The following is a 26,140-nucleotide window of genomic DNA, read 5'->3' on the forward strand; positions in this document are numbered from 1 at the left end:
GCGAGCCGCAATTTGGCATTCCTTTTGATCGCGTCTTAAGTTCGAAGAATAATAATTTGTATCACTTCGTCGTAACAGAGCAGTATTTAAAAGCTATAGTCGATTCGAAAAAACATTGATATCTTGGTAACTTCATGTCAATTTAACTCACTTATGCGGGGCCACTACAATGGATTCCACGATGAGTGCCACTGTCCTGCCTATATATATCTACTGCGAAGCAATCATGCTTTGCCTTGTTTAAGCATAAGAGTTGATATAATATATGATAAGAGTTGATAAGGATAACACATTGACTCATTTTTCAAGATGAATGACGACATTCACAATGTGTGGTCTATGAGCTCCGGTAGCCACTTAAGATCAGGGGGGCAGTATGACCGCTCACCCGGCTATGCAAAAAATATATTCGTCTCATCCATGTTTGGTGAACCACAGAGGGTTTCAGTCGGTTCATCTCCGACTTGCGCCGCGTTACGCTCTTTATGCGTAGGCACAATTCCAACGATTTTCAGCCGGATCTAAAATATCATAATAAAAGTAAACGAAACAGCCATTATGTTAAACATACATATTTCATTTTACAGTTGACTGCACTCAACATTTCAAACGCACCTACTTACTTAATTCTTTACCTATACGTATCCATAGTGATGGTATCCATAGTGATCCTGGGATTTGGGAAAAGTGATATTAACCCTTTAAATTAAATTAACAAACACGAGTAGAAGCTAGGACAATAATTATGAAATAAATTCATATTTTACTAAAACTAATGTTTCATATATATAAAAATGAATTGCTGTTCGTTAGTCTCGCTAAAACTCGAGAACGGCTGGATCGATTTGCCTAATTTTGGTCTTAAATTATTCGTGGAAGTCCAGAGAAGGTTTAAAAGGTAGATAAATATGAAAATGCTCGGAATTAAATAAAAATAACAATTTTGTTTTTCCTTTGATGTGTCCCCCGTCGGACGGATTCCTTTTGTTTGATTTTAAGTTTACTTTATACAAAAGCTTAGGTCTTTTATTTATCGATTGAGGCAGTACTAAGTTTGCCGGATCAGCTAGTGTTTCTTAAATTCCTCGCTAAAATGAGGGTAACCTCAAATTTAAGTAAATTATTTGCCAAAGTCCTGACTTGTATGCCAGCGCCTGGCTATCTGCGTAATGATCCATCAATTCGCATGCATTGTTCTTTCAATCGAATTGTTTATATCGAGTGATCAATAAAAACCGGTAATTGAACGTGTTCAGAATGTTAATGACTTGTTTTTCAAGCGCTAATCATGGGAATTGATTTCCTTTATCGTTTTGTTTGAACATTACGTAAGGTAATCAAATGAGATCATCTTTGGGTGGATTCAGTATGAAATCTGGTTTAACAGCTTTTGTTTTGCTGCGCGATGCAACTTTATTAACCCTCCCTCCTTCCCCGAAGCACGATTTCGCTTTTAATCATAAGTAATCAATGAATTTGAATACCTTCATCAGCAAAAATTTTTTTTTTTTTTTTTTTTTTTTTTTTATGATTGAAAGTTTACTGGTGGCCCGAAGGCCTTTCCAGTTTCACCAGGACAGGTGGGCGAGCAAAGGCTCAGCCAAGAGGGGTGGGATTTGCTAACAACTGCCCGAGCGCCTCCGAAGGAGACCTAACAACTCAAGAGCAATTGTTTCGCGAATGAATCTACTACCGGATCGGAATCGCGACCCGCTGAGAAGATCCGGCGAGAAACTCAGCGGGCTGATGCATGGGTTAGGTTGCACGTCGACCTCTTTGTCGAGTTCGACGAGTACGGTTACCGGGGTCCCTAAGCCTGCCCCTAGTATTAGAGCTGAAGGCATCTAATGCAAAGGTTATTGGATCTGATGGATCCGTAAGGACGTGTCTAGGGCGTCGACGGTGACTGGCTCCTGCATGATCAGGATTCGGGGAGTAGTCAGCGGCGGCAACGATAAGGCGATTATCATGACGCATAGCCTTATCGAAGTATCGTTCCGACGCTGACTTCATGTATTTCCGAATTGATTCGAGGCCCAGGTCGTCGTGTAGGTCAACGTTCCTCACGAACCACGGAGCCCCGACAGCTAACCTGCAAAAGCGGGATTGTAGAGATTGGAGGGTGTCTATGTGTGTGCGGGCCGCGTGAGCGAACACCACACTCGCGTAAGTCATGACGGGCCTTATGCAAGTTTTGTAAAGTGTCACCTTGTTCCGAAGGGACATTTTACTCCGCTTACAGATCATGGGGTAGAGTCTACCGAGAATAAACGCGGCACGGTCACGGACTGATTTTATATGCGGGCGGAATGTCATCGATGCATCCAGGGTAACGCCCAGGTACTTGACCTTCCTGGCCCAGGGTATGGGTTGTCTAAAGAGAGTAATCGGGGGTGTGAGATTCCTCCTCCTAATCCGGGAGGAAATCCGTGTGGAGCTTCCCCTCTGAAATAGCACCGCAGTACTTTTCGCTGGGTTGATGTCTATGCGCCATTTTCGGAACCACTGTCCTAGGGCTAGGGCTGCGCTCTGAAGCTTCTTCGCGATTAGGGACTTATTTCTACTAGAATAGTAAACAGTCGTGTCGTCGGCGAATAAAGCTAAATGGGTCGGCGGCGACCGGGGAATATCGTTGACGAATAAGCTAAATAGGAGGGGTGAGAGGACAGAGCCTTGCGGGACTCCAGCTGTGAGAGGTCGTGGGGAGGAGCGGGTTCCCTCGACTCGATATCGAAAAGAGCGGTTCGACAAGAAGTCCCGTATGATGAGCACGAGACTATCCGGCACGCCCATGTTGAATAGTTTGAGAATCAAACCATTGTGCCAGACTTTGTCGAACGCTTTTGCGACGTCGAAGAAGAGAGCTCCCGTGTATAACGGTTTTGGTCGATTAAGCCCCACAAGAATGTGCTCCGTGAGGCGGTGCACCTGTTGAACGCATGAGTGATTTGTACGGAATCCGAATTGTTCATCGATAAGAATGCCCTTGGATGAGACGAAGTCTCTGAGGCGTTTGTAGAGCAGACGCTCATACAGTTTGCCTAGAGACATGAGGAGGCTAATCGGGCGGTAGCTCGTCGGATCATTTTTTGGTTTACCGGGTTTATGTATGCCGATAACGTCCGCTTCTTTCCACACCGCGGGAAAGATACAGTTCGCCATAGCGGCATTGAAAATAGATGCCAACATCACGATGAGTTGGACGGGTAGAAGTTTAATAACGCGGTTGGATATACCGTCGGAACCGGGAGCCTTGCGAGGACGTAGGTCTTTGATCAAGTCTTTAACTTCCATCGGGGTGACGGGTGGTAACGCATCAGAGGGTGGCAAGGAGGCTCTGCGTTCTACCTCACTGTCTACTAATTCTACATGAACAGGGTCCACGGATTGAGTGCTGGGCGTGCACTGGGTTTGCAATGTATCGGCCAGCAGCTCTGCTTTTTCGTCATCATCGAACGCCGCGAGTCGGCCTGAGGGGCCTACGAGGGGGGGCATAGTTACTACCGTATCCGATTTGAGAGTACGAGCTAAGCGGTAGTAAGACCTTTGGGAGGGCGCGAGTCCTTCTAAGAAATCAGACCATCTGGCATCTCGGACTTCGGCGATGCGAGACTTTACGTCGCGTTGTAGGGCACGCATTCGAATACGATTTTCCGCGGTAGGATACCTGTCGTAGGCGCGTATCGAGGCGTTCTTAGCTCTAAGAAGTTCCCTAATATCGTCGGACAATTTGAAGCGGTGAAGGAAGTCCTCCGCTACAACTTGTTTCGATGACCTATCTAATGTCGAGGTGATGTGTGACGTTAAGATGTCTATGGCTTCAGCGGTATCCTGAGGAGACGGGATAGAGTCCGGGTTAAACGGGAGCGATGGTGGATCAGATTCAGCCAGGCTGATGCCCAGCGTGTGCCAATCCACCACAGTCCTCGTGACGGGAACGGAATCGGGAGCGCGACCGAGCTTCATAACGACGGGACGGTGGTCTGAATCTAACTCTGAAACTACTTCGATCGAGTGTAAGCGCAGAGTTACGTTTTTTAATAACGCTATGTCGAGTATATCCGGGCGATGCGCGATATTTAGCGGGTAGTGAGTCGGGGTTAGCGGAGCGACGATATCGAAGGCGAGATCATCGACTAACGCGTCAAGCCGCCTGCCATTCGGGGTTGTGGTGTGTGAGTTCCACCTGATGTGTTTACAATTTAGGTCGCCCGCCAGAATGACAGAGCTCCCCATACCGAGCAGCGCCTCGATATCACTGCTTAGAACGATCTTATCCGGTGGAAGATAAACGGACGCGATAACGATCGGCGCGTGTCCCGTCAGTGAGATTCGGCACACTGATGCTTCGATATTAGCGAGCGCGGGAGGATCGAGCGGGACGCAATGCAGGGCTCTTCTATAGTAAATGACGGTACCACCACCACGGGCAGAGAGCCTGTCGTTCCTGACCATGTTATAGTTCGCGATTTTAGGGTCACGGCGCGCGGGCTTAAGTAGGGTCTCCTGCACTAAAAAGATATCAATTTGGTGGTCACGCAAAAAGTCAGAAACCTGATCACGTTGATTTGCGAGACCGTAAGCGTTAAAAAATCCTATCGTTACGGATAGGGGCTTTATTCTACTTATATACGCCATTGATTACCGGCGGAGTGAGGGGAGGACGTACGTATTTAATGACGCGTATACGTCGGCGTATTCCTGCACAACGGCGATAAAGTGTTGTGCAGTGGAGGCAGCGCGAATGGCGTCGCCCAAAGCGTTAACGCGCTCAAAGTTGATCGACTGAAAGAAGTCGATCGCTAAAGCGAGATTGTCGGACGCGGTCGGAGGGCAAGTCGCGGGAGAGGGACGAGTCGCGGGGACGGGACGAATCGCGGAGGAGGGAGTTGTAGCCGTGTTCGTGTACGGCAGTGGTTTTGCCCAGGCCGAGACACTGGGCACCGCCGCCGGAACGAACGCTGGCTTAGCCTGCGACGCAGAGGGTGCCGAGGCTTTGATGTCTGGGCCGGAAGCTCGGAGGCGATTTTGGCGGGCGACGCGGCGATTTATTTTAGGGGCTCGGGGGCAACCACGGTAATTCGCGGGGTGACCCTGTGTTCGACACAGGACGCAGCTAGGCGGTTCCGTCGCGGTTTTTTGGTCGCGAGCGCAGAGGGCCGTGGCGTGATCGCCCAAACACTTAACACATCGGGGGCGCGCGTGACAGTTACGGGAAGAGTGCCCGTACAATTGACAGTTATGGCACTGGCTAGGAGTGCCTTTTTTATGGGGGGCTTCGACAGCGATACCAGAGAGCCTACAGACGGTCTGTGTGTTAAAGATTTTCTTACCCTCGGGGGTAGGCTGGAGAGCGACTAGAACCATATTATATGGCTCCCTACCGCGACCGGTGTGCATACGGTGCACAGAATTCACTGGTAGGCCTTGTTCTAACAGGTCGGCTTTTACGAGCTCTACATCTAACTCTTTAGGGATTCCGCGTATTACAACGCGGAGTTCGCGCTCCTCCTGGAGCGTATACGTATGGAAACTTATACGCTCCTTACGGAGGTAAGAAGAGAGGGCCCTATGGTCGTCGGGTGTTTGAACCTTAATTTGAATGCCGTTCGCGAGGTTACGGGCATTCGTGAAATTTATATTTTTGGCCTTAAGGGCCAGGCAAACTCGATCCCAAGCTGCCTTCTCCTGAAGGATAACCGGGGGAGGGGTCTGGGTTTTATTTTGTGCCACCAGACGCGGCGACGGAGTGGCACGGGCTGGGGGCGCAACGGGAGTCTGAGGGCGGGGGCGCGACGCGTTCACGGCTTTGCTAATTTTAGCGGCCGCGGGAGCTCGAGACTCCGCGGCACGCTTCTTACCCTTCTGTACCAGGGTGAATCCATCCGTCGATGAGGCGGGGGCGAGGTCGACCTCCATGTCCGAGTCAGAGTCGGAGCACGAGGAGGCGGGTGCAGGCGACCTACGAGCAAGTGTAGGTGTTTTAGAGGGCGCGACGGAGGCCGCGGATGATCGCTCAGCTGAAACGATGGTCACGGCGGACGACGCAGCAGCTTTTCTCGCCAGTATAGGCGACACGGGAGCGGCAGGCACGACAGAGGCTGCGGTGCTCAATGCAGAAGCTCTGCACGCAGGTACAGGCGACGCAGGAGCAGCGAGCGCGGCGGAGTCCTCGAGAGGGCTCGCAGTGTGATTGGCCTTGAAGGCCAAAAACTCCGAGGCGAGCTGTGGGTGGCAAAGTCGGAGGAATTCCGCGAATACAGCGTCCATGATCGCTGAGTACCCAGGTGGGGCGGCCCCGGGTCTTGAAAACACTCGCCTTGCGGCGAGGCCCCAACTTCTCGGACCTGAGCGGTTCTATTGAACACAGGTGGCAATGCGGCGCGATTACTACAGGACAAAGAAAAAGCACAACAAAACAGAAATTACGAAAAGAAACAAAACAAATAAATACTTGCAGGAAACCACTTTGTCGGCAGATGTACCACGAACACAGAAACAACAAAAGGAAACAAAACAAATAAAAACTTCCAGAAAGAGCACTTAGTCGGCAGATGTACCACAAACACAGGCCGCGCGAACAATGGCCGGGCTAACAAAAGCCGGGCGAACAAAGACCGGGCGATCGAGTGGACGATGAGCACGTCCGCACGTGACGGGTGCCTCTATCGGAATGATCATCAAAAATGGTAAAGGTTCATTTTATTTATACCATATTTACCGGAGTTTACCTGCACAGCCCGTCGAATGAGTAGTGACAGTATATGGTGGATAGGCGTGTGTAAGGGATGTATAAAGTCTTCGTGACCTTAATTGAACCCTAAACCATCTAATATTGAATGTAGATCTCTTGCGTGCGTGTTCATCTTTGTATTATTCACGAAACTCTCATTAGCTATTTTTTGCATAATGAAGTCAGTTTTTTCTCTTTCCCATCGGCTTAGTCGAACGACATCTTCGCAGCAGAACTAAGCAGGATTGTGATATCTACTTTTGCGGACAACACGTCCTACTGACAGCAATGACCCTAATTTAATTTATTTTATTTTTATTACTCAACTTTATTCCTACATCGTGAAAGTTGTACGCAAGCATGCGTTGAGATCATATTTTTTTAGAAAAAATTGTACCTATCCGCTGAATATAAGCACTGGCATAGTCGCTTCGCTTGATATGAGTGAATTCCCCAGCTCTCTTATCCCTTAGGCCAATTAGTCATGACTTCACAACAATTACAGATAGTCACAGAGGAGAGTACTTATTTATATGTTTTATTAAGCTCCATTAGATCCTTAGACGAGCGGTCGGTTTTCGGCACTTATTTAAAGTAGAAGTATTTGCATGTAATTACCAATTTATAATTTTTTGAAGGTCAACTCACCAATTGCGGTAGCCAGCATATCATGAACAGCACCGAAAGCGTCGCCATGAGTCTACTGAAAGCCACCTCCTCAGCCGTGGCTGCGTTGTGGTTCATAGACTGCAGGTTGTTTCCGGAGTTGAGGCTTCGCTGTCGCTGTCTGCAGCTGCTCTTGGACACCCGTCTGACGACCGGCTGCCCCCCGGCACGCGGCGCCGTGATCGCGTACAATGCTCTGATCACTGCGAGATTGCAGTACACCAGGATTACGCAGAGGAGGGTTCCTGTTGACAAATATTTATTTATTTTCTACAAGGAGAACCAACAGCCAACTAACATAATATAATAATATAACAAATAATAGAAACAAAAAGGCAATTAAAGGTCCTCACCAATATAAACAATTAAAACATCTAGTGTTTTAGTAGTTGAAACAAAAACATAGAAACAAAGAAATTAATAACAATCAGCAAGCAAGAAACAACATAAGCAAAGGAGGAATACACCAGACTAATTTAAATGTCACAAATTAATAAAAGTCGGTTGTGCTACACATCGCCGGCACCGTCCCGTCATCACCTAGGAAAAATCGAGCACTAAGCTGACGTCTCGCCCCTGTGATAGAGGAATAAAATTGGTCAACATCTAACAACCTGCCAAGTCTGTTCAGGTAAAAAAGAATGAGTTTTGCATATAATTGGTGGAAGCTAGGGGAGGAGAAATTAGATTTCGATGCCTTAAAGATATTAAAGATAAAAAGAAGAACTTTAAAAGAAGTTGGAATGTGAAAGATAGAGGTTTGACATAAGTGTATTCCCTTCCAGCAATTTGGAGTAGAGTATAGTTTATTGAACACACACATAAATCGCTACCATCATGAGGTCAGCATCCACGCTTTCATTTTAATTCATTAAGAGGCATTTTTGTTTCAAAAATTTGTATTATCAATGAGTCGCTTAACAGAAATATGCAGTCAGTGTACCTAGTTCAAGAGTAATTTACTGATTTCTCCGGTATTCTGAGCTGACAAAAAGCCGAAGGCGTTTAGAACTGGTTCCACAATCCATCGTAATACCCCTGTGTCTGTCCAGTTCAAAAGCTAATATCATTATTATTATTATTTATTTATATTTATTTAAAATCTTATTAATTACATAATATTTTTTAAAAAAGATATTAAAAATACAATTTTTAAAAAACACTATAAAAATAGATTACCGCTGATGGCGGTATCTACGACACAAGCCACCAGTGGTTAGGACTCCAGAGTGAGAAACCTCCTCACAATGCGTGCAGTATCGAGGATAACTGCTTTCTGTATTAGGCCCTTAACTCAGCTGGATAACGAAAGTTTCTTTAGATGTTGATCGAAACTTTTCGCTATCAAGCCATGTACCAACACAACTATTGGAACAATGATGGTTGAATCAACATGCCACATGGCGGTAGTCTCGTGAGCCAGGTCTAAATATTTTATTAATTTGTCCTTTTCTGCCTTTACGAGGTTCTCGTCATGAGGAATGGTGACATCAACCAACACTGCTCGACGCGCAGATCGATCTATTATCACAATATCAGATTTGTTGGCAACAATATACCTATCCGTGATAATAGATCGGTCCCAGTAGAGCGTAACATGACCATTATCAAGAACTGGTTGAGATTGGTATTGGTAATAAGGTACAGCAGAATCAAGAAAACCATATTTCAGAGCAAGTTGTTGATGGATAATCCTAGCCACTTGGTTATGTCTATGCAAGTACTCGCCGTTAGCAAACCGAGAACAGCCAGAAACAATATGTTTAATAGACTCTCCCGGACGGTGGCATGCCCGACAAATGTCGACCGTCCCATCCTTTAGTATATATTTCCGGTAGTTGTTCGTCATGATAACTTCGTCCATAATTGCAAAGATAAAACCTTCAGTTTCCTCAAAGAGGATACTGAATCGTAACCAGGCCACGGAAGCTGATTGGTCTACATCAGGCCCTGTGAGAGCCCGGTAGAACCTACCGTGTAACTCCTTGCTCCTCCATACGGTTATGCGATCTGAAATACTCTCTACCTTCAGCCTCTTCCAATTCCCGTTAGCTAAGGATAGCGGAGTTAGCCCCTTATCGACTGCAACGACATCCCGATACATATTCACGTTCATCTTAAGGAAATATTCCCTAAGATTGTATATCTCTCGGTTATGTAGATCCTTGGCATTCAAAATACCGCGACCCCCACATTTCCGAGGAATATACAACCTCATTACAGATGAACGTGGATGATGCATTCTGTATGCCGTTAACAATCGCCTGACTTTTCTGTCCAGTACGTCCAGCTCTGATTGCGTCCACCTTAGTATGCCAAAGGAATATGTTAACATAGGCATGACCCAACCAATATTATTATTATTATTATTTATATATTCTTACTATTTATTTATGTAGATTGGCTGAAAGGTCCGCCTGGCGTTAAGCGGTAACTTTTTTTTTTTTATTGCTTAGATGTATGGACGAGCTCTCAGCCCACCTGGTGTTAAGTGGTTACTGGAGCCCATAGACATCTACAACGTAAATGCGCCACCCACCTCGAGATATAAGCTCTAAGGTCTCAGTATAGTCACAACGGCTACCCCACCCTTCGAACCGAAACGCATTACTGCTTCACGGCGGAAATAGGCGGGGTGGTGGTACCTACCCGTGCGGACTCCCAAGAGGTCCTACCACCAGTGATTACGCAAATTATAATTTTGCGGGTTTGGTTTTTATTACACGATGTTATTCCTTCACCGTGGAAGTCAATCGTGAACATTTTTTGAGTACGTATTTCATTAGAAAAATTGGTACCCGCCTGCGGGACTCGAACATCGGTGCATCGCTACATACGAATGCACCTTACGTCTTATCCTTTAGGCCACGACGACTTCAACAACAGGACGACTTCAGGACAACCTGGCGTCGTTTGGTGGAGCAGGAGCTGGGTGTCTTGGGCATGACGTGGAGGAGTTAGAACAGAGCCCAAGACCGATGTAAATGGAAGGATTTGATTTGAGCCCCACACCCCAGCAGAGGGTAATAATAATAATAGTGGTCCCGCAGTAGTCGAACTTCGACTATATTTAATTGAAATTGTAAGCTTGTACACTATTATGATTCTATTTTCCGTCATGATAATCGCCTTATCGTTGCCGCCGCTGACTACTCCCCGAATCCTGATCATGCAGGAGTCAGTCACCGTCGTCGCCTTAAACACGTCCTTACGGATCCATCAGATCCAATAACCTTTGCATTAGATGCCTTCAGCTCTAATACTAGGAGCAGGCTTAGGGACCCCAGTAACCGTACTCGTCGAACTCGACAAAGAGGTCGACGTGCAACCTAACCCACGCATCAGCCCGCTGAGTTTCTCGCCGGATCTTCTCAGCGGGTCGCGATTCCGATCCGGTAGTAGATTCATTCGCGAAGCAATTGCTCTTGAGTTGTTAGGTCTCCTTCGGAGGCGCTCGGGCAGTTGATAGCAAATCCCACCCCTCCTGGCTGAGCCTTTACTCGCCCACCTATCCTGGTGAAACTGGAAAGGCCTTCGGGCCACCAGTAATCTTTCAATCATAAAAAAAAGATTCTATTTTCAAAGACTATTATACTTCTATCACAATTTTCGCCAAGACTACACTATAGAAAAATATTAATAAAGACAAACAATATTTAATCTATTCTTAATTTGACCACAGACGTCAAGAACAAAACAAAAGTTTGACTATAAATAAATAGTATGCATGCGTGTGTGCGTCAAATACATGGTAGTGTGTGTAATGTTTTCTTTATTGATTTAATGTATCTTTTAGGCATTATTTAAAAAAATATTAGCATTGTGCACTTCTTCTCTATATTCTCTATAAGTGTGGATAATTCTATACCCCTCCGTCCGCGCAATTTTCGTAAAAAGGGATACAAAGTTTTTGCGTTCTAAAATCCACAGACGGCACACGTTGTGATATCCTGCATACAATTGTTGAATACACCTAACATAATCTGTGGTTCTGACACGGCACTTCATAATATATAATGCATAATATACTCGTATAGTAAATCTGTAAACTTACGCAACGGACTTTCGTTTTATTAAATTCTCGCTTGAAGCACTGAACTGGTTCGGAACCTGTTTAGGTGCTCTTTTAAGCTCTAGTTTAATAAAGTTATATTTCATCTAGTACTTATTTCAAAACGGTAACGACTTCATTCCGTGTTAACAGATTTCGATCAAGCACATACATTTGTACCTTGTAATATTTTTTTTATTGCACATGTAGGCAGACGAGCAGACGAACCGCCCGATGTTGAGTGTTTACCGTCGCCCATGGACTTCAGCAATGACAGGGGCAGAGCCAAGCCGCGCTTACCGTTAATTACTCTCCACAAGCCTCGTTTGAAGAAGTATTTGTCATAGCGCTCGGGAAACACCGTGAAGGGGAGCTCAATTCAAAGCCGGAGGGTACGTGGCAAAAATGTTTGGTTAATTAGTGCCTTAACCAAATTGTGTGTTCCATCCTTGTCAAGAGGAATGCTAGCCGTCTCTCCTTTCAATAGACCCAAAATCACATAAAAGTGTTAAGCTATTGCATAGCTTTTATCGCGGGTTTTGAGCGCGGTAACCAAATCACGAAATTACGTAACGAAAATAAAACCTAACACCCCACTCCGCCTACCATGTAGCTCGCGTTAAACGCATTCACACGTTACGCTTGTGTGTGTAGTGCTTGTGAATAAGTGCCCAGCGTGACGTCGCACTGCATGCACATCATGAAAAGTCTGCCCATCTCTCTCTCGCGCGGTCTAGCTTATGAAGGGGACAGTTAATGTTTTGCTTTTGTTGATGTTTATAAATATAGTGTGTTATTATTTTATTATTGTTTTAATATTAAATTATTACTGTCTAAGTATAATTGCAAAGTTGATAAAAAATGATATGCAATAGCTTTACCGCGGCAGTCCCCGAGTACCACACGTATTTTTTTTAATTTTTGTTTGTATTCAATCCAACTCACCAAAGATAACGTAGATGATAGCATAGGCGAAGTCAGTCGCGGACTGCGCTTCCCTGTAGCGCAGGCACTTCCCGCGCCGGGGGTCGTAGTACAGCCCCAGACCGAACACGGGCGCGCACGTCAGCAGCGCCGCCCAGAGCCAGGACAGCAGCAGCGCCATCCGGATCACGTAGTACGTTACTTGCTGGAACAATACACACGTTGAAGTCGTCGTGGCCTACAGGATAAGACGTCCGGTGCATTCGTATCGAGCGATGCAACGGTGTTCGAATACCGCAGGCGGGTACCAATTTTTCTAATGAAATACGTACTTAACAAATGTTCACGATTGACTTCCACGGTGAAGGAATAACATCGTGTAATAAAAATGAAACCCGCGAATTATAATTTGCGTAATTACTGGAGGTAGGACCTCTTGTGAGTCCGCACGAGTAGGTACCGCCACCCCGCCTATTTCTGCCGTGAAGCAGTAATGCGTTTCGGCTCGAAGCGTGGGGCAGTCGTTGTAACTATACTGAGACCTTAGAACTTATATCTTAAGGTCAGTGGCGCATTCACGTTGTAGATGTCTATGGGCTCCAGTAACCACTTAACACCAGATGGGCTGTGAGCACGTCCACCCATCTAAGTAATAAATAAAAAAAACACCTACATACTAGTGGCACTTTTTTTATTTTTTTATTGCCCTTGTAGGCAGACGAGCATACGGCCCACTTGAAACAACATCGCAGCGACCTGAGTACTGGTGACGATACATTGCCTCCTCGCCGAACCCGTCGCCTACGACGAAGGGCTTGGCGGGTAAATTAACCCATAGAAGCCGGCGCGTGTTTTTATAAACCATTAGTTCATGACTAATAAAGATGGGACGACAAACAACAGGTGCAAGCATTCATCGAAAACAACACGCGCAAGATAAGAATCGTAAACAACATCGTCCCACCACGATACCTTGCTATAAAAACGCTCCGTTGTTGTCTCTCGAGACCGGTCATCGTCCTCGTCGAACCCGTCGCTTGCGACGAAGGGCTCGACGAGCGAGCTAACCCATAGACACAGCCCACTGAGTTTCTCGCCGGATCTTCTCAGTGGGCCGCGTTTCCGATCCGGTGGTAGATTCTGCGAAGCACTGCTCTTGCTAGGGTCAGTGTTAGCAACTCTCCGGTTGAGCCCCGCGAGCTCACCTACTAACGTTAGGGTGAAGCTGAAATAGCCTCTCAAGGCTATCAGCATAGGTAGGGTAAAAAAAAAACTCTCGAGCTCAGAAGCGAGCGAGTCGCCGTATCAGACGGAACGCTCCTGCGTAATATACGCTCTGAGTTAACATTTCTGGTTTTATTGACTTACGAAGACCACCCGCTTACCATGTCGCTACCCGAAAGTGGAAATACTCCAACATAGATAGATAGAAGTTGAAGTGAAAGTATCTCTGTCTGCCCGTTTTGTGTTCACGCCCAAAGCATTGATTTTAAATTCGGTATGGAAATAGCTTGGACCCGGAATATTAATATAGAGTACCATTTATCCCACACTCATGTGACACGACAGGTGCTGACCTCACGTCGTGCCCCGGGATGAGCCGTCGGCGTGCACAATCAATTAGTGCAATACAAAATACGCGTTTACACGACTTCCATAAAGTCTGTCCGATAAAATTGAAAACTTAGGTGACACCAGCCGACCCCTACTTACATATTGTTCTTAACTTTCAGTTTAGAACCTGTGAGTTTTAATAAGAAGTTACAAATTACATCCGACGACGACGGCAACTTAAAAGATAGGTTAGCTGTCTTTGTTTTTTACAATCAACGTCTGTTTGACGGCTATGAACCCTTTATATCGGCTTTATTTATTTGTACAATGTATGTAGCTATGTACACATCGGTAAATTTATTAATACTAGTGGTCCTGCAGTAGCCGAAATTCAACTATAGATAATTGAAATTATAAGTTTCAACATTATTATGGTGCTATTGTTACAGATTTCGCCAAGACTACACTTAAGACAAATACTTGTAATATTAAAGATAAACAATATTAACCTATTCTCAATTTGACAACAGACTTTAAGCAATAACAAAAGTTTGACAATAAACAAAGAGTATATTATGTGTGTATGTCAAATACATGGTCGTGTGTGTAATGTTTTCTTTATTGATTTAATGTATCTTTTATGCATTATTTAAAAAAAAAATTAGCATTGTGCACTTCTTCACTAAAGGGATACAAAGTTTTTGCTTGACGTATTAATATATAGATGTCCATGTCTACTTAATCTGTAGTTGTAACATTAATATTGGACTTTGATATAACTTTTATATAGCAAGAATTCTTTTTAGCGATTGTATTATAATTAGTATTAGAATTAATTAGAACTTACAAAGTTTGATGTGTATTTTCCTAAATTAATTTTATTTGACGTTGATTTTGCATTTTTTACGAAGTAGACGTTATTAATAGGTAATCGTTTTTTTAAAGTAATACAAATAATATTACACAATTTTAGTTTTAGTACTATTTACCTATATTATAACTAAAGCTGCAGGTCGCATTTAGGTTATTAATTACACGAACATTTCCCCGTGGATTTTCCTGTTACAGACCTTGTTCTCACAATTAAGAGCACTGCTAAGAAGAAGCCAGCCAAATCGATGGAGCGATTCTCGAGTGATGCTGCGTCATGCACGTGCCATTTGATTTACATATTAATATAGTTTTAACATTCTTTAAAAAAATATTGTAGAAGGGCCTACTTAGTAGCAAGTAAATAGCAGGTCCTACTTAGGTAGGCAGCGACTTTAGACAGCGGCTGTACCTCTGCCATTGCTGACGTCCGTGAGCGACGGTAACCACTTACCATCAGATGGGCCGTATGCTCGGCTGCCTACACAGGCAATGTTAAAAAAAGATGTGTGATTGGGCTCACTAGTCACCTGATGTGTGGGACCGTGGGACCAATAAACATCACAACGAGTATGCCGTCACCAACCTTGAGACACGAGCTTAAAGTCTCAATTGTATATTATACCGATTGTTCTACCCTTTAGACTTCAAACCTGAATGCGTGACTATCTATCTGTCACTGCAATATAGGGAGGATGGTGGTGCCCACCTAAGCGGAGTAAGACTACGACCAACCACCAGTAAAGATTCCGTCCTGAGGGTGATGTATCTTGAAGATATTAACGGCGACTTGATGGTGCACATAAGTCGGTAAAATTGAAGACAAGATTGACATAAAGACAAAAGTGTCTCAAATATCTCACATACGTGAGGAATGGCTAAACTTTTCTCATATCTATGTGATATGAGGGAGCATGTGTTCCAAAAAACATATATTCGGAATATTAAAACGTATTTGATTTGTTTGCAACAGCTTGTCGGCTACGCTTGTGTTCTGCGAGAACTCATCTCATACACACGTGCACATGTATAGCGTTAGGTTCTCAAGGTCGAAGCGCCAATAATGTTCGGCCACTTTCCTCACATCCAAGGGTCGTGACCATCCACTTTCAGAAGGTTTTATAATGTTGCATCTACCACACATCGCATGATATTTTTTCATCTGTTTTGTTTTAATAGATATGTTATGTTCCGTTGTGCCACCCGTGTTGCTCTTAGTGTTTTCCTCCAACAATATACGGTTAATGTAACCAGTACAAATTCAATGAACTACTCAATAACAAAGTGTGCTGTATCAAAATGACTGGATAATTTCATACAGTCTTATCGTCCATTTAGCCTGATCCCTGCGATATGTTAATTGTATGAGCGGCTGATTAGCAAACGCCTCTGGAGCTTTGCCATCTCGAAAGGCATTCACATTCCGCGCCAAACTCTTATGTCCAAAAAGTGCATCGCCTCACGAAGCACATCTTATTAGGACTCAACAGAAAAACACCCGTCCCCGGGAGACCTCTTCTTTGATATCGTGAAGTCTTCGACATATCTGGCGCGAAGATTTAATTTACAAACTGTATAACACGGGCATTCCAGATCGTCTCGTGCTCACCACAAGAGACTTGAGAACCCAGAATAAAGCGGCACGACATCATAACCCTCTTATTGTGGCCGCCTCGAATTATGTCATGTTATGAGTCAGTGAGCTTACATAGCTGAAATAGGCCCTATGTTCTATGAATCGGTTAGATATTTCGAACATATCTTAAGAACAATGACATAGTACCATCAGGCCACCCAGCCAACCAGGTATCAGCGAAACGGCACGTATATGCCCGAAAAATATTCATCCGACTTATTGTTTTCGAAATAAACAAAAAAATAGAAATTGAAAGACAAAGCTTAAAAACAAATTTAAAGAAAGTTAGTGATCAGCACTTTTATACAATATTATTTTTGTAATAGTACTACTTTTATTTCCGCCTTCGCTTAAGGATGTTAAAACACATATTAAGTCGAGGGGCTTTAGACGTAAACGATTAAAAAAATATATTTTATTTCGTGTTGTGGATTGGCACTTTTTAATTCGGTATAAATTCAATTCTCTATAAATCCAGCATTTAAATGCGCAGGCATGATGATACTGACTTTAACGTAGTAGTTAATCAGAATTATTAATACCCTTTCAAAATAATCGTCCCGATTATCCTCAAAGACCACATTTATAACGGCTCAAATTCAAAATCTACAAAATAAATTGAATATACAAATATATGTAAGTGGAGCCTAGCGTTTGTGGTGGCTCAATATTTTACAATTGTAATTTTGAATACGTGGAATATTTAAGTCGATATACCTACTCGAGTTTGTAGGTGAATATGTGCATAAACCTAAAGACAGTGTTCTTATAGATTTTAAATACACAAAAGAAAAAAAAGGAAACCATAATAAAGTAAATGAAAACAAATAATTCATTAAATTCATTACAAAGACAGAAATTTTAATAATTAATAATTAAAACTTTAAAATAAGTATAAAACAAACATATTTTTTTTTAAATAACTAAAAAAGAGGTTTTAGACGAGTTTCAGGCAATTTGCAGCGCCTATTGTGCCCCTGACACTACTGATGATGTATTGATTACCACTCGCCATCAGTCGGGCCGCCTACTCTTCCGTGTATTAAAGCATAATTTTTTTTTAGGAATAAAACTGCTAAAACAGCTTCTCTCTCATCACTTTACAGGATTTCAATTTCTTAAAAGTTTTTGTACATTTATTTGACGTTTTTATCAATAGCTGAGGACAAAATGTGATAGGCCCTTAGTTAACATGCATTTAAATAAAATTAGATGGGTAAACTAGCTTTTTACCTAGTTTGTCTGCTCTTAAACAACGGCGCCTACAGCATGCAAAGGAAACGAGGTTTAGTTGTATTTGATAACCTCTCTCTCTCTCAGTTCAAATAAGAACGGAAGAAGGATTTCGGAAGGATGACGGCTGTGAAACTCATCACAGCTCTATCATCAATATCAATCTAAACTGATCCCGCCTCTCGAACTGACAATTAGTAATAAAATTCATTGCTCGTATCACAAAAACAATACGCGAAAACGTGTTCAGAATACAGGAAGTACAATCGAGCGGAAACGCTTTACTAATAATAGAAACATCAAATAATACATAGCTACGTGAAATTATTTAGCAGTTATTCGCATTTGTTTATTAATAACAAACAATATGAATTTATTTTAAAATAGGTGAAGTGGAGCGGAGTTGTTGTAAATATCTGAATTTGTGGCAAATTCGGAACGTCAGCATTGGTTTTTAAAATCGGTATCAATACCAGAATCTGCAATAATACTCACTGGTGGTAGGACGTCATGTGAGCACCACATGTGGGTACAACACCCTGCCTATTTCTGCCTTAAAGTAAAAATGCGTTTCGATAGGGGACTTCAAAAACGGAGACTTAGAACTTATATCTCAAATGGGCGGCGGTTTTGACGTGGTTGATGTCTATTGACTCTGGTGACTATTTAACACGAGGTGGGCCGTGAGCTTGTCCACTCATCTAAGCAATAAAAAATAATAATAGTTGATGAAGTTTAAAATCTTTGATTGCAGCAGAATCAAGAGAAAACACGGTTGTGCGACGCCATTCGGAATTATCCAGCATGCCTCTCTCACTAGAGACGTTTCAACTTGAAAGTTTGTTTGAAATTAACATGATGCTAATAGAGTTCCTTATTGGCAATGAGCTAACAACGATCTTGACAATGACCTCTAAAAGAAATAAAAGGTGGGATATTAAAGGTACAAATAAAATTGAAACTTCGACTTTATCTCTCGACATCGGTGGCGGCCTTCACAAAGTTATGCAGCTTACTCATTCCCGATAAAATAAAACTAAAGAGTTTTGACGGATCAAGTAAGATTCAAAAGGGTATAATAACCGCGAGTTGATCCGACCGGTGCAGGCGTCCTCTACACACGTTATTGTCGTCATCTCACCCGCGTGACGTGCCGACTGCCCGCCACTAACTCATAAGGAAATAGTTTTACGAACAGTTTTATTGCGTTCTAGTATCGAGCCACTGAACGGATGCCATTTCTTTCTTTCACAGTTTATGATCTTGTTATGATTATAATGTACTCGATCGATTTTATGTACAGGTGGCAGGAAAAGTGTTCAAGAAATCTCCAATGTTCTGTGAACGATTAAAGCTAATAGTCATATTTTTGAGCTGAATTGAAAAATAATTTCCTGGGTAGATTTTAAATAACGTATACTATTTATTTGGTACTCACAGCTTTGGAAGGTCAGTAGTGACAAAGATAGAATCTTACAGGAGCGGGTTTAATTGTCCGGTAAACTGATGATCCGAATGCTGTTGTTAGGAACTTGTATAAATGAAAGCTCATCTTGAAAATTTCACTAGTGAAATTCAGAATCTATCAATTATTTATCTTGTGTTCTATAATAGCTACCCGCTACGTAGCATTTAGTATATACTTTATACAGCATTTCAATAATGGCTGACGTTTGTTAAAGTACTAATTGAACAATTACTGTAATTGGCTTAAAAAGTTAAATTTGTTTCAAAATTCATTTGACCTTCATTTCTGAATGACTATTTATTGTAAAGCTCATGGAAGTACATACTGAAATAAAAAATTGAAAAGAAAATTTGTTTAAGAGTTTGTAATTTTTTTCTATTATTTATCAATTAAAAACCCAATACAACACAATGCTCTCTCTAATTGATCAATAAGAAAAATAATAACAATTTTATTGATAAATACTGTAATGACTGACTTGCGCGACTGTACTCTCCAGAGTGACCCGGTTGTTAGGAGTTATTCGCGGCGGGGTCCTTGACCCTGAATCGTATTTTCTTTTATTTCTGTACAAAAAAGTACACTAGTTTATTTGCGCTTTTACTGTATTGTACCTAGCCTGTACACACCATTGTTGTTGTTTGGCTCATGTTGAAAGAGTAAAAAAATCTAATAACAAGAGGCAATAGGTATGTGGTCGGTTCCTAGAAATAATAGGTATTTTTACCTATGAAGTTGCTGTACTACAAATAAATTGTAAATTCAAATGAATTTTATTTTAAAAACATGTTTTTCTATTTTCATATTCAGTGCTTTGTTTATTGATTGTTTGGTGGTCTAATGCCTTCACAGCTTTTTGGCACCAGGATTACTGCGCATGTGTTCTGTGAGGAGCTGGACACAATGATGGAGGAGCTCGTGAATCTCCAACCAATCTTGGTTAATCGCTCATCCCCGCGGCTTCTACATGACAACGCTCGACCTCACACGTTGCAATAGACGGTCCGCAGTTGGAAATTTTGCGTCATCCACGGTACTCACCAGACCTTACGGGGACAGACTTTTACTTCTTCCCAAGTTTGGACAACTTCTGGGGAGGGAAAAAATTAAATACCCGAGAGGCAGTACAAAGTGCCTTTGTAGCTATTTCTGCTATGAAACCATCCGTTTTGGAGGTAAGGGCGGACGTTATTTCAATGCAATCAAAACTTTAAGCAGCTTCGCTTCTCAAAGTGAGCGGTGGAATTCTCTGTGCTGTATTATTATTAACTAGACGATGACCGTGATTCTTAGAAATTATATTTCGGGTTAAAGATATTCTTTATTCTCAAAAGAATTACATAAATTCACTTAAATGAGAACATTAAAATAGTTCTAATTAATTCAGTTCGTGCAGTACATGAAAATATTTTATAGTAACAATATGCGGTGTTATGACAATATATTTAACAAAAACTATAAAGATTATTATTTTCTTAAAATGTATAAACAAGGTAGATTACCACAGCAGATCACCTCGACCAGCCGCCGGCCGCTCGGTGGCGGGTAGATATTGGCGCCACAAGGAGCTAGTTCGCATGGATGTGGCATTGGTAAAATGTTTGCAGGTTGTTAGTTTCGTTGTTTTTTCGTTTCATTTTTTAACTACTTATCGATAGACTTCAGGACGCACTTGAGCTCATCAAACTTTCCCGGCTTAACAATGCTGCGTACATTGGCGTAGAGAAATTTGAGAGATGGGTAGAACGTTTCAATTTGTGAGTAGTCGTTTGTAATCTAGTATGAAATGTTCTCAATTTGTAAGATTCCTATTCTGGTACTAGATTGTTTGTTGCCGGCGCAGAGTTTTTTGGTAAGGATTCTACTATTGCTGGTTCTCCTTTTACATATTTAATAGAAATATTAGTTTCGCCATTGGAAATTCGATTTTCAAGTTCTTGTTTCAGGATTTTTAAGGTTTCTCTCTGATGTGGAGTTTGATCACTGTATATCTTGACGTTAGCAGCTGCCATGTTATTTCGGTTTCTAAGTATAACTTTAACAATGTCCTCTGATTTAAAAATAGCTTTAATGGGGCGGATTTTGTCATGTTGATATTTTCCTAGACGGTGTATGTTTTCAGGTTCAGGACAGTTACTTGAGGCCATTTTAGTAAGTTTTATAATTTCTTTTCTGTCATATTCCAATCTTTCTATAGCATTTTCAGAGGTGGCTTCTATGACACCGCATACGATAAAATACGGATTAAATACGGATTACATATTGTAAAGTGATGAAACATTCCAAGATCGTTTAGGAATTTTTAAGTGAACTCGTGAGTTAAAAAGACACAAATAATATAAATAAACAATTCACTTTCTTGGTCTAACCTTAAACTAAACACTCATTGGCTTCGGGTGGCTTAACAACGCCATCTGCTGAAATAGCTAAGTTATGAAAATATTCGCCAATAGATGTCGGAAAGAGTCATAAAGTTGATTATCGATAGAGTTGATTATTGAAAACACGAATAAAACAACATTTTCTGAAAAATAAATCGTAGCTAGATCGATTTATCGCCCCCGAAATCCCCTGTATACTAAGTTTTATAAAAATCGTTGGAGCCGTTTCCGAGATTAGATATATATATAGTTTATTTATTTATATATATATACAAGAATTGGAGCCGTGAACTCATCATTCGAATCCAACAGTTTCAACTGATCGAATACGGATCAATGACTTCTTTACAAATTGTTCTCAGGTAAGCGACTACTCTGGGTGCCGCACCGAGCTACCTTTGAAACAAATGCGATTTTATTATACTATACCATCATTCTGTGCAGAGTGACGGTCGCCTGATCTCCAGATACTAATAGTCTACTGGAACATCTCTGGGCTCGAAATTCTGCCGGTGTCACAGCACTTTTTACTGGTGGTAGGACCTCTTGTGAGTCCGCGCGGGTAGGTACCACCACCCTGCCTATTTCTGCCGTGAAGCAATAATGCGTTTCGGTTTGAAGGGTGGGGCAGCCGTTGTAACTATACTGAGATCTTAGAACTGATATCTCAAGGTGGGTGGCGCATTTACGTCGTAAATATCAATGGGCTCCAGTAATCACTTAACACCAGGTGGGCTGTAAGCTCGTCCACCCATCTAAGCAATAAAAAATAAAAACCTATAATTCCCCGAGCACGTGAGCCATTATAAAACTTTTCCATTCTAGATTATCTTTTACACCAGCTTTTATAGCCAGTGACGTCATGATCGCGAGACTTCGCGCTAACAATGTGCAATACTAGCCTTAATTAGTCAAATGTAATAGTAGTTACGTGATACTGTCGCGAGAGTAAAGTCGACCATATCGGCTTAATGATGGTAGATCGTTATCAGGATTAAACTTTACTTGGACTAAGATCATGTGAGTCATCCCTCGGGACAGCTTGGGGCCTCGGTGACCACACCGGGTGGTACGTAAGCTCGTTATCGTCGACTGTCGGAGCAGCACGCGTGAGGGAAGCAGATTTACACGACGCCCCATCAAAATAACTGTAAAAGAGCCATCCAAAAACCCTGAGCTCTTCTGCTCTTTTGTGCTTATAATAGAGAAGGACAACGTCACGGAGCACGCGCAGTGTCAGCTCAAATACGGATCAAAACATCCGTTGCCATTAATAGTAATAATTATTAATAAATAAAAGAAAAAATGGATCGGCGACATCAGAGAACATGAGGTAAACACAGAACTTTTATGTAGTGTAAATAGATTTGATGCTTTTTATTTACTTTTTTAATTTATCAAAGTAATAATTTAATGAAAACCCAAGCACGTAAACGGTACATACGTATACGAAGCGAATGTATGTATTTAAATTATATATTTAATTAAGCCTGAGCATGTGTCGTAGATTTATCAGCACACCAGCACAAGGTTCCCATTATGGTAATTAGTCTGCGATGCTTACGGACATCAGCAATGTGAGGGACGTTACAAAGCCGCTAACCTAATATAACTTATACAATTAACTTTTTTATTCATTAAATTATATTAATGCAAACATTCGTTTGACGAGCGGTTTGTTTGTTCTGTGTCTGGGTGTCAGTGGCGTAGCTAGGTAACCAAGGGCCCTGGGGCAAATAAAAAAATGGGGCCCCACTGCTATGTACACTAATTACGTTTTATCAAATAAAAATATGAAATATACCAATAAAATGCTAAGCTACTTAAGCTCTTTTTTTGTGCACTGCAGGGCAGGTATTAAAAATATTAAACAGTAACAACATAAATTACAATTAATACTTGGTGTAGGTTTGGCTAATAAAACGAAACAGAGAAGATTCAAGGGTTCAACACTACAACCAGACGGCGCAGCTCAGCCCAAGGACGCTCGGCCGACGGAGCCTTCGAGGCGAATCGAAGGCTCTGAAATATCGGCCGTCTCGATACGGCAGCCCGTCAGGCCGCCCAGACGGTGCCGCTGTTGACCCAGAATACCCCACTGGACCAGAACCAGCCTGTCGGGTCGGTGTATCGTATCTCCTTGGCGGCGCGCTAGAGTGCTGGTAGCGCGTCGTGCGGCCTCTACGAGCTTACTTACTCTTGATACAGTATTAATTTTTCAACCGTTCTCGCAAAAAAATTATCTTAACTCAAATTCACAATAAAACGCACCTCGATGAATAATAAAACGCACATATCACTATCCGTCAAATTGACAACACTGCCAACCTACAGAAAGAGTTTAGGGGAATTCCCTTAGCATAACATTTGAATTTCTCTCATCTGAGTTGTCATGATTAAAGTGGGGTTGCAGCCTGTCATATTTATTTTGAAAATAGGAAAAATTTCCAAAAGTTCAATTCGATCGAGATTTCTGGTAAGGATTCGAGGGCCCCCTGAGCTTGAGGGGCCTGGGGCACTGCCACGCTTAGCCCCTGGGTAGCTACGCCACTGCTGGGTGTTTATATATTTAAATGTATTTTCGTTCAAATTATTTACATACGATTGTAAACAGGACCTAATTATGAATCGCTCTACACTTAGTCTTGGAAATTAGCTTGTGTTTATTGATTTGTTATGTAGTGTGTTAATGTAGTATAATAAATTACACTAATTTCCAATATAATATTAAATAATAAGCCTCTCAAAGCCCAACCCCACGTCCGTGTAAAACATCTAAACCACGTGAGAGGCGGACATCTGAAACGAAATTACCAATCAGTTGACCAAAAGGGCCATGGCAACCCCCAAACAAATGGAGAGAATAAATAAAAGTAAACGTTTAATGTCGCTACCCGAGGGTGATCGTCGGGGCACGTCTGGAGCTGACGCTGGATGTGACAGTATACGGACCGTCAGTGGCTTCTCGTTGAACAGGCGGGCGAGAGCCGGGGAACCCGAAAGGACCACAGCCGACCATAACCGAGACACCGATGTAACTTTGCAGAGCGGGGAACTTCCCACTAGCTCTGCCGGTCCATTGGTAGAGACCATGACAAGTTCAGTAGACACTAATGATTCGAGAAGGAAGTGGTCAACAGAAGAGATACACGAATTAATGTTTTGTTACTACAAGGCTAAGGCAGAAGGAGTAGGTTTTATGAAGCGTTTAGAAATGTATTTTAAAGAAAGAAATCCAAATAATCCTAAGATACATAAATTCACAGGCAACACACTATCCAACCAAGCCCGAAGCATAATCAACCGAAAATGGGTTTCAACACAGCTATTACAAGAAATTAAAATGAGAGCAGAACAATCTAATAGGGAAACAAACAGTAATTTACCTGACAACAATACAATTTTAGTTATACCATCACCTTTAGTGAACAATACACAACCTACACTGACGACTGTACTGGAACATACACCCACAGACATCGTCAATGTTTCACCTTACACACAGGCTAACCAACTACTAGACGATGAGATTACAGATATACGTACAGATCAGTACACTTTAGATAAAATAGGGACTTTTAATATAGATATGCATACACAGCAAACACAAAGCTTAGATGAGCCCGAGGCAATTATTTTACAGTTTTTACAAGTACTATCAGAAACAAAGGAGACATGTATAACAGACCGACCTTGTCTACCAAAACCAAAATTTAATAAAACTTTCATCGCCAATTTAGGTAAAATTAACACATACATTCCTAATTTATTAGATACACATAACACCTTACGAGAACTAAATAACATAATTTATGCAGCGGCAAAGACACTCATTATTGCCAATGGGCAAAAGCCATTCACACCTCGCACTACAATAAAACCCAGAAGTGATCCCCCTTGGAAAAGAAGAATAAAGAATAAACTTGAGGACATTAGAAAAGAACTAGGTAGATTGGTGGAAATTAAGAAAGGAGTCAATAGCAGAAGACTGATAAAAATTAAAGATAAACTTTATGAAAAGCACAAGATATTCAGTGATATGGACCATGACAAGACAGTTGAAGTTTTAAGCTAGAGAGTCAAAGCGTTGGCAGGTAGGATAAAGAGGTATGAAGATATTAATAAGAGAAAGGAACAAAACAAACAATTTCGCGAAAACCAACATGCATTTTACAGATCACTTAGTGCAAATAAAAAAAGTCCGACAGAAATTCCAACAAAAGAAAACATACAACAATTTTGGAGTTCCATCTTATCACAACCTATACCATACAATAAACAGGCAGAATGGATAGCAGACATACAGAATGAAACAGATGATATACATAAGCATAACTTTCAAGAGATAACTGTAGAAAGAGTAAAAACCGCAATAAGAAAAACACATAATTGGAAAACGCCTGGACTCGATAAAATACAGAACTATTACTTAAAATACCTCACTAACATACACCCACACATTACTCACTTATACAACAAACTATTAGATGGAAGAGAGACGCTGGAAGAATGGTTCACCACTGGACAAGTTATTTTAATTCCAAAGAATGATAACACACAAAATCCACAGAACTGGAGACCAATAGCCTGCCTGCCAACCATGTATAAACTCCTCACCTCTATA

At 42.0% G+C, this 26,140-nt stretch overlaps 1 protein-coding gene and 1 non-coding gene across 5 annotated transcripts in view; both read right to left on the reverse strand.

Annotated features, from left to right (window-relative positions):
- LOC101737493 (prostaglandin E2 receptor EP2 subtype) overlaps positions 1-26,140 on the reverse strand; it is a 63,871-nt gene that overhangs the window by 10,181 nt on the left and 27,550 nt on the right. For all 4 annotated transcript variants that reach the window (XM_038012023.2, XM_062669294.1, XM_062669293.1 and 1 more), the window contains exons 4-5: positions 12,396-12,579; positions 7,382-7,644 (exon numbers count right to left, since the gene is read on the reverse strand). In XM_038012023.2, the coding sequence (XP_037867951.1) occupies positions 7,382-7,644; positions 12,396-12,579 (447 nt within the window). The remainder of the gene's footprint in view (positions 1-7,381; positions 7,645-12,395; positions 12,580-26,140) is intronic.
- On the reverse strand, positions 11,852-11,941 carry LOC134199193 (U6atac minor spliceosomal RNA). Its single transcript, XR_009973575.1, has one exon. It is a non-coding gene; the product is annotated as a U6atac minor spliceosomal RNA (small nuclear RNA).

The sequence above is a fragment of the Bombyx mori genome, chromosome 7 (assembly GCF_030269925.1).
Source record: "Bombyx mori chromosome 7, ASM3026992v2".
In the NCBI taxonomy this organism is placed as follows: Eukaryota; Metazoa; Arthropoda; class Insecta; order Lepidoptera; family Bombycidae; genus Bombyx; species Bombyx mori.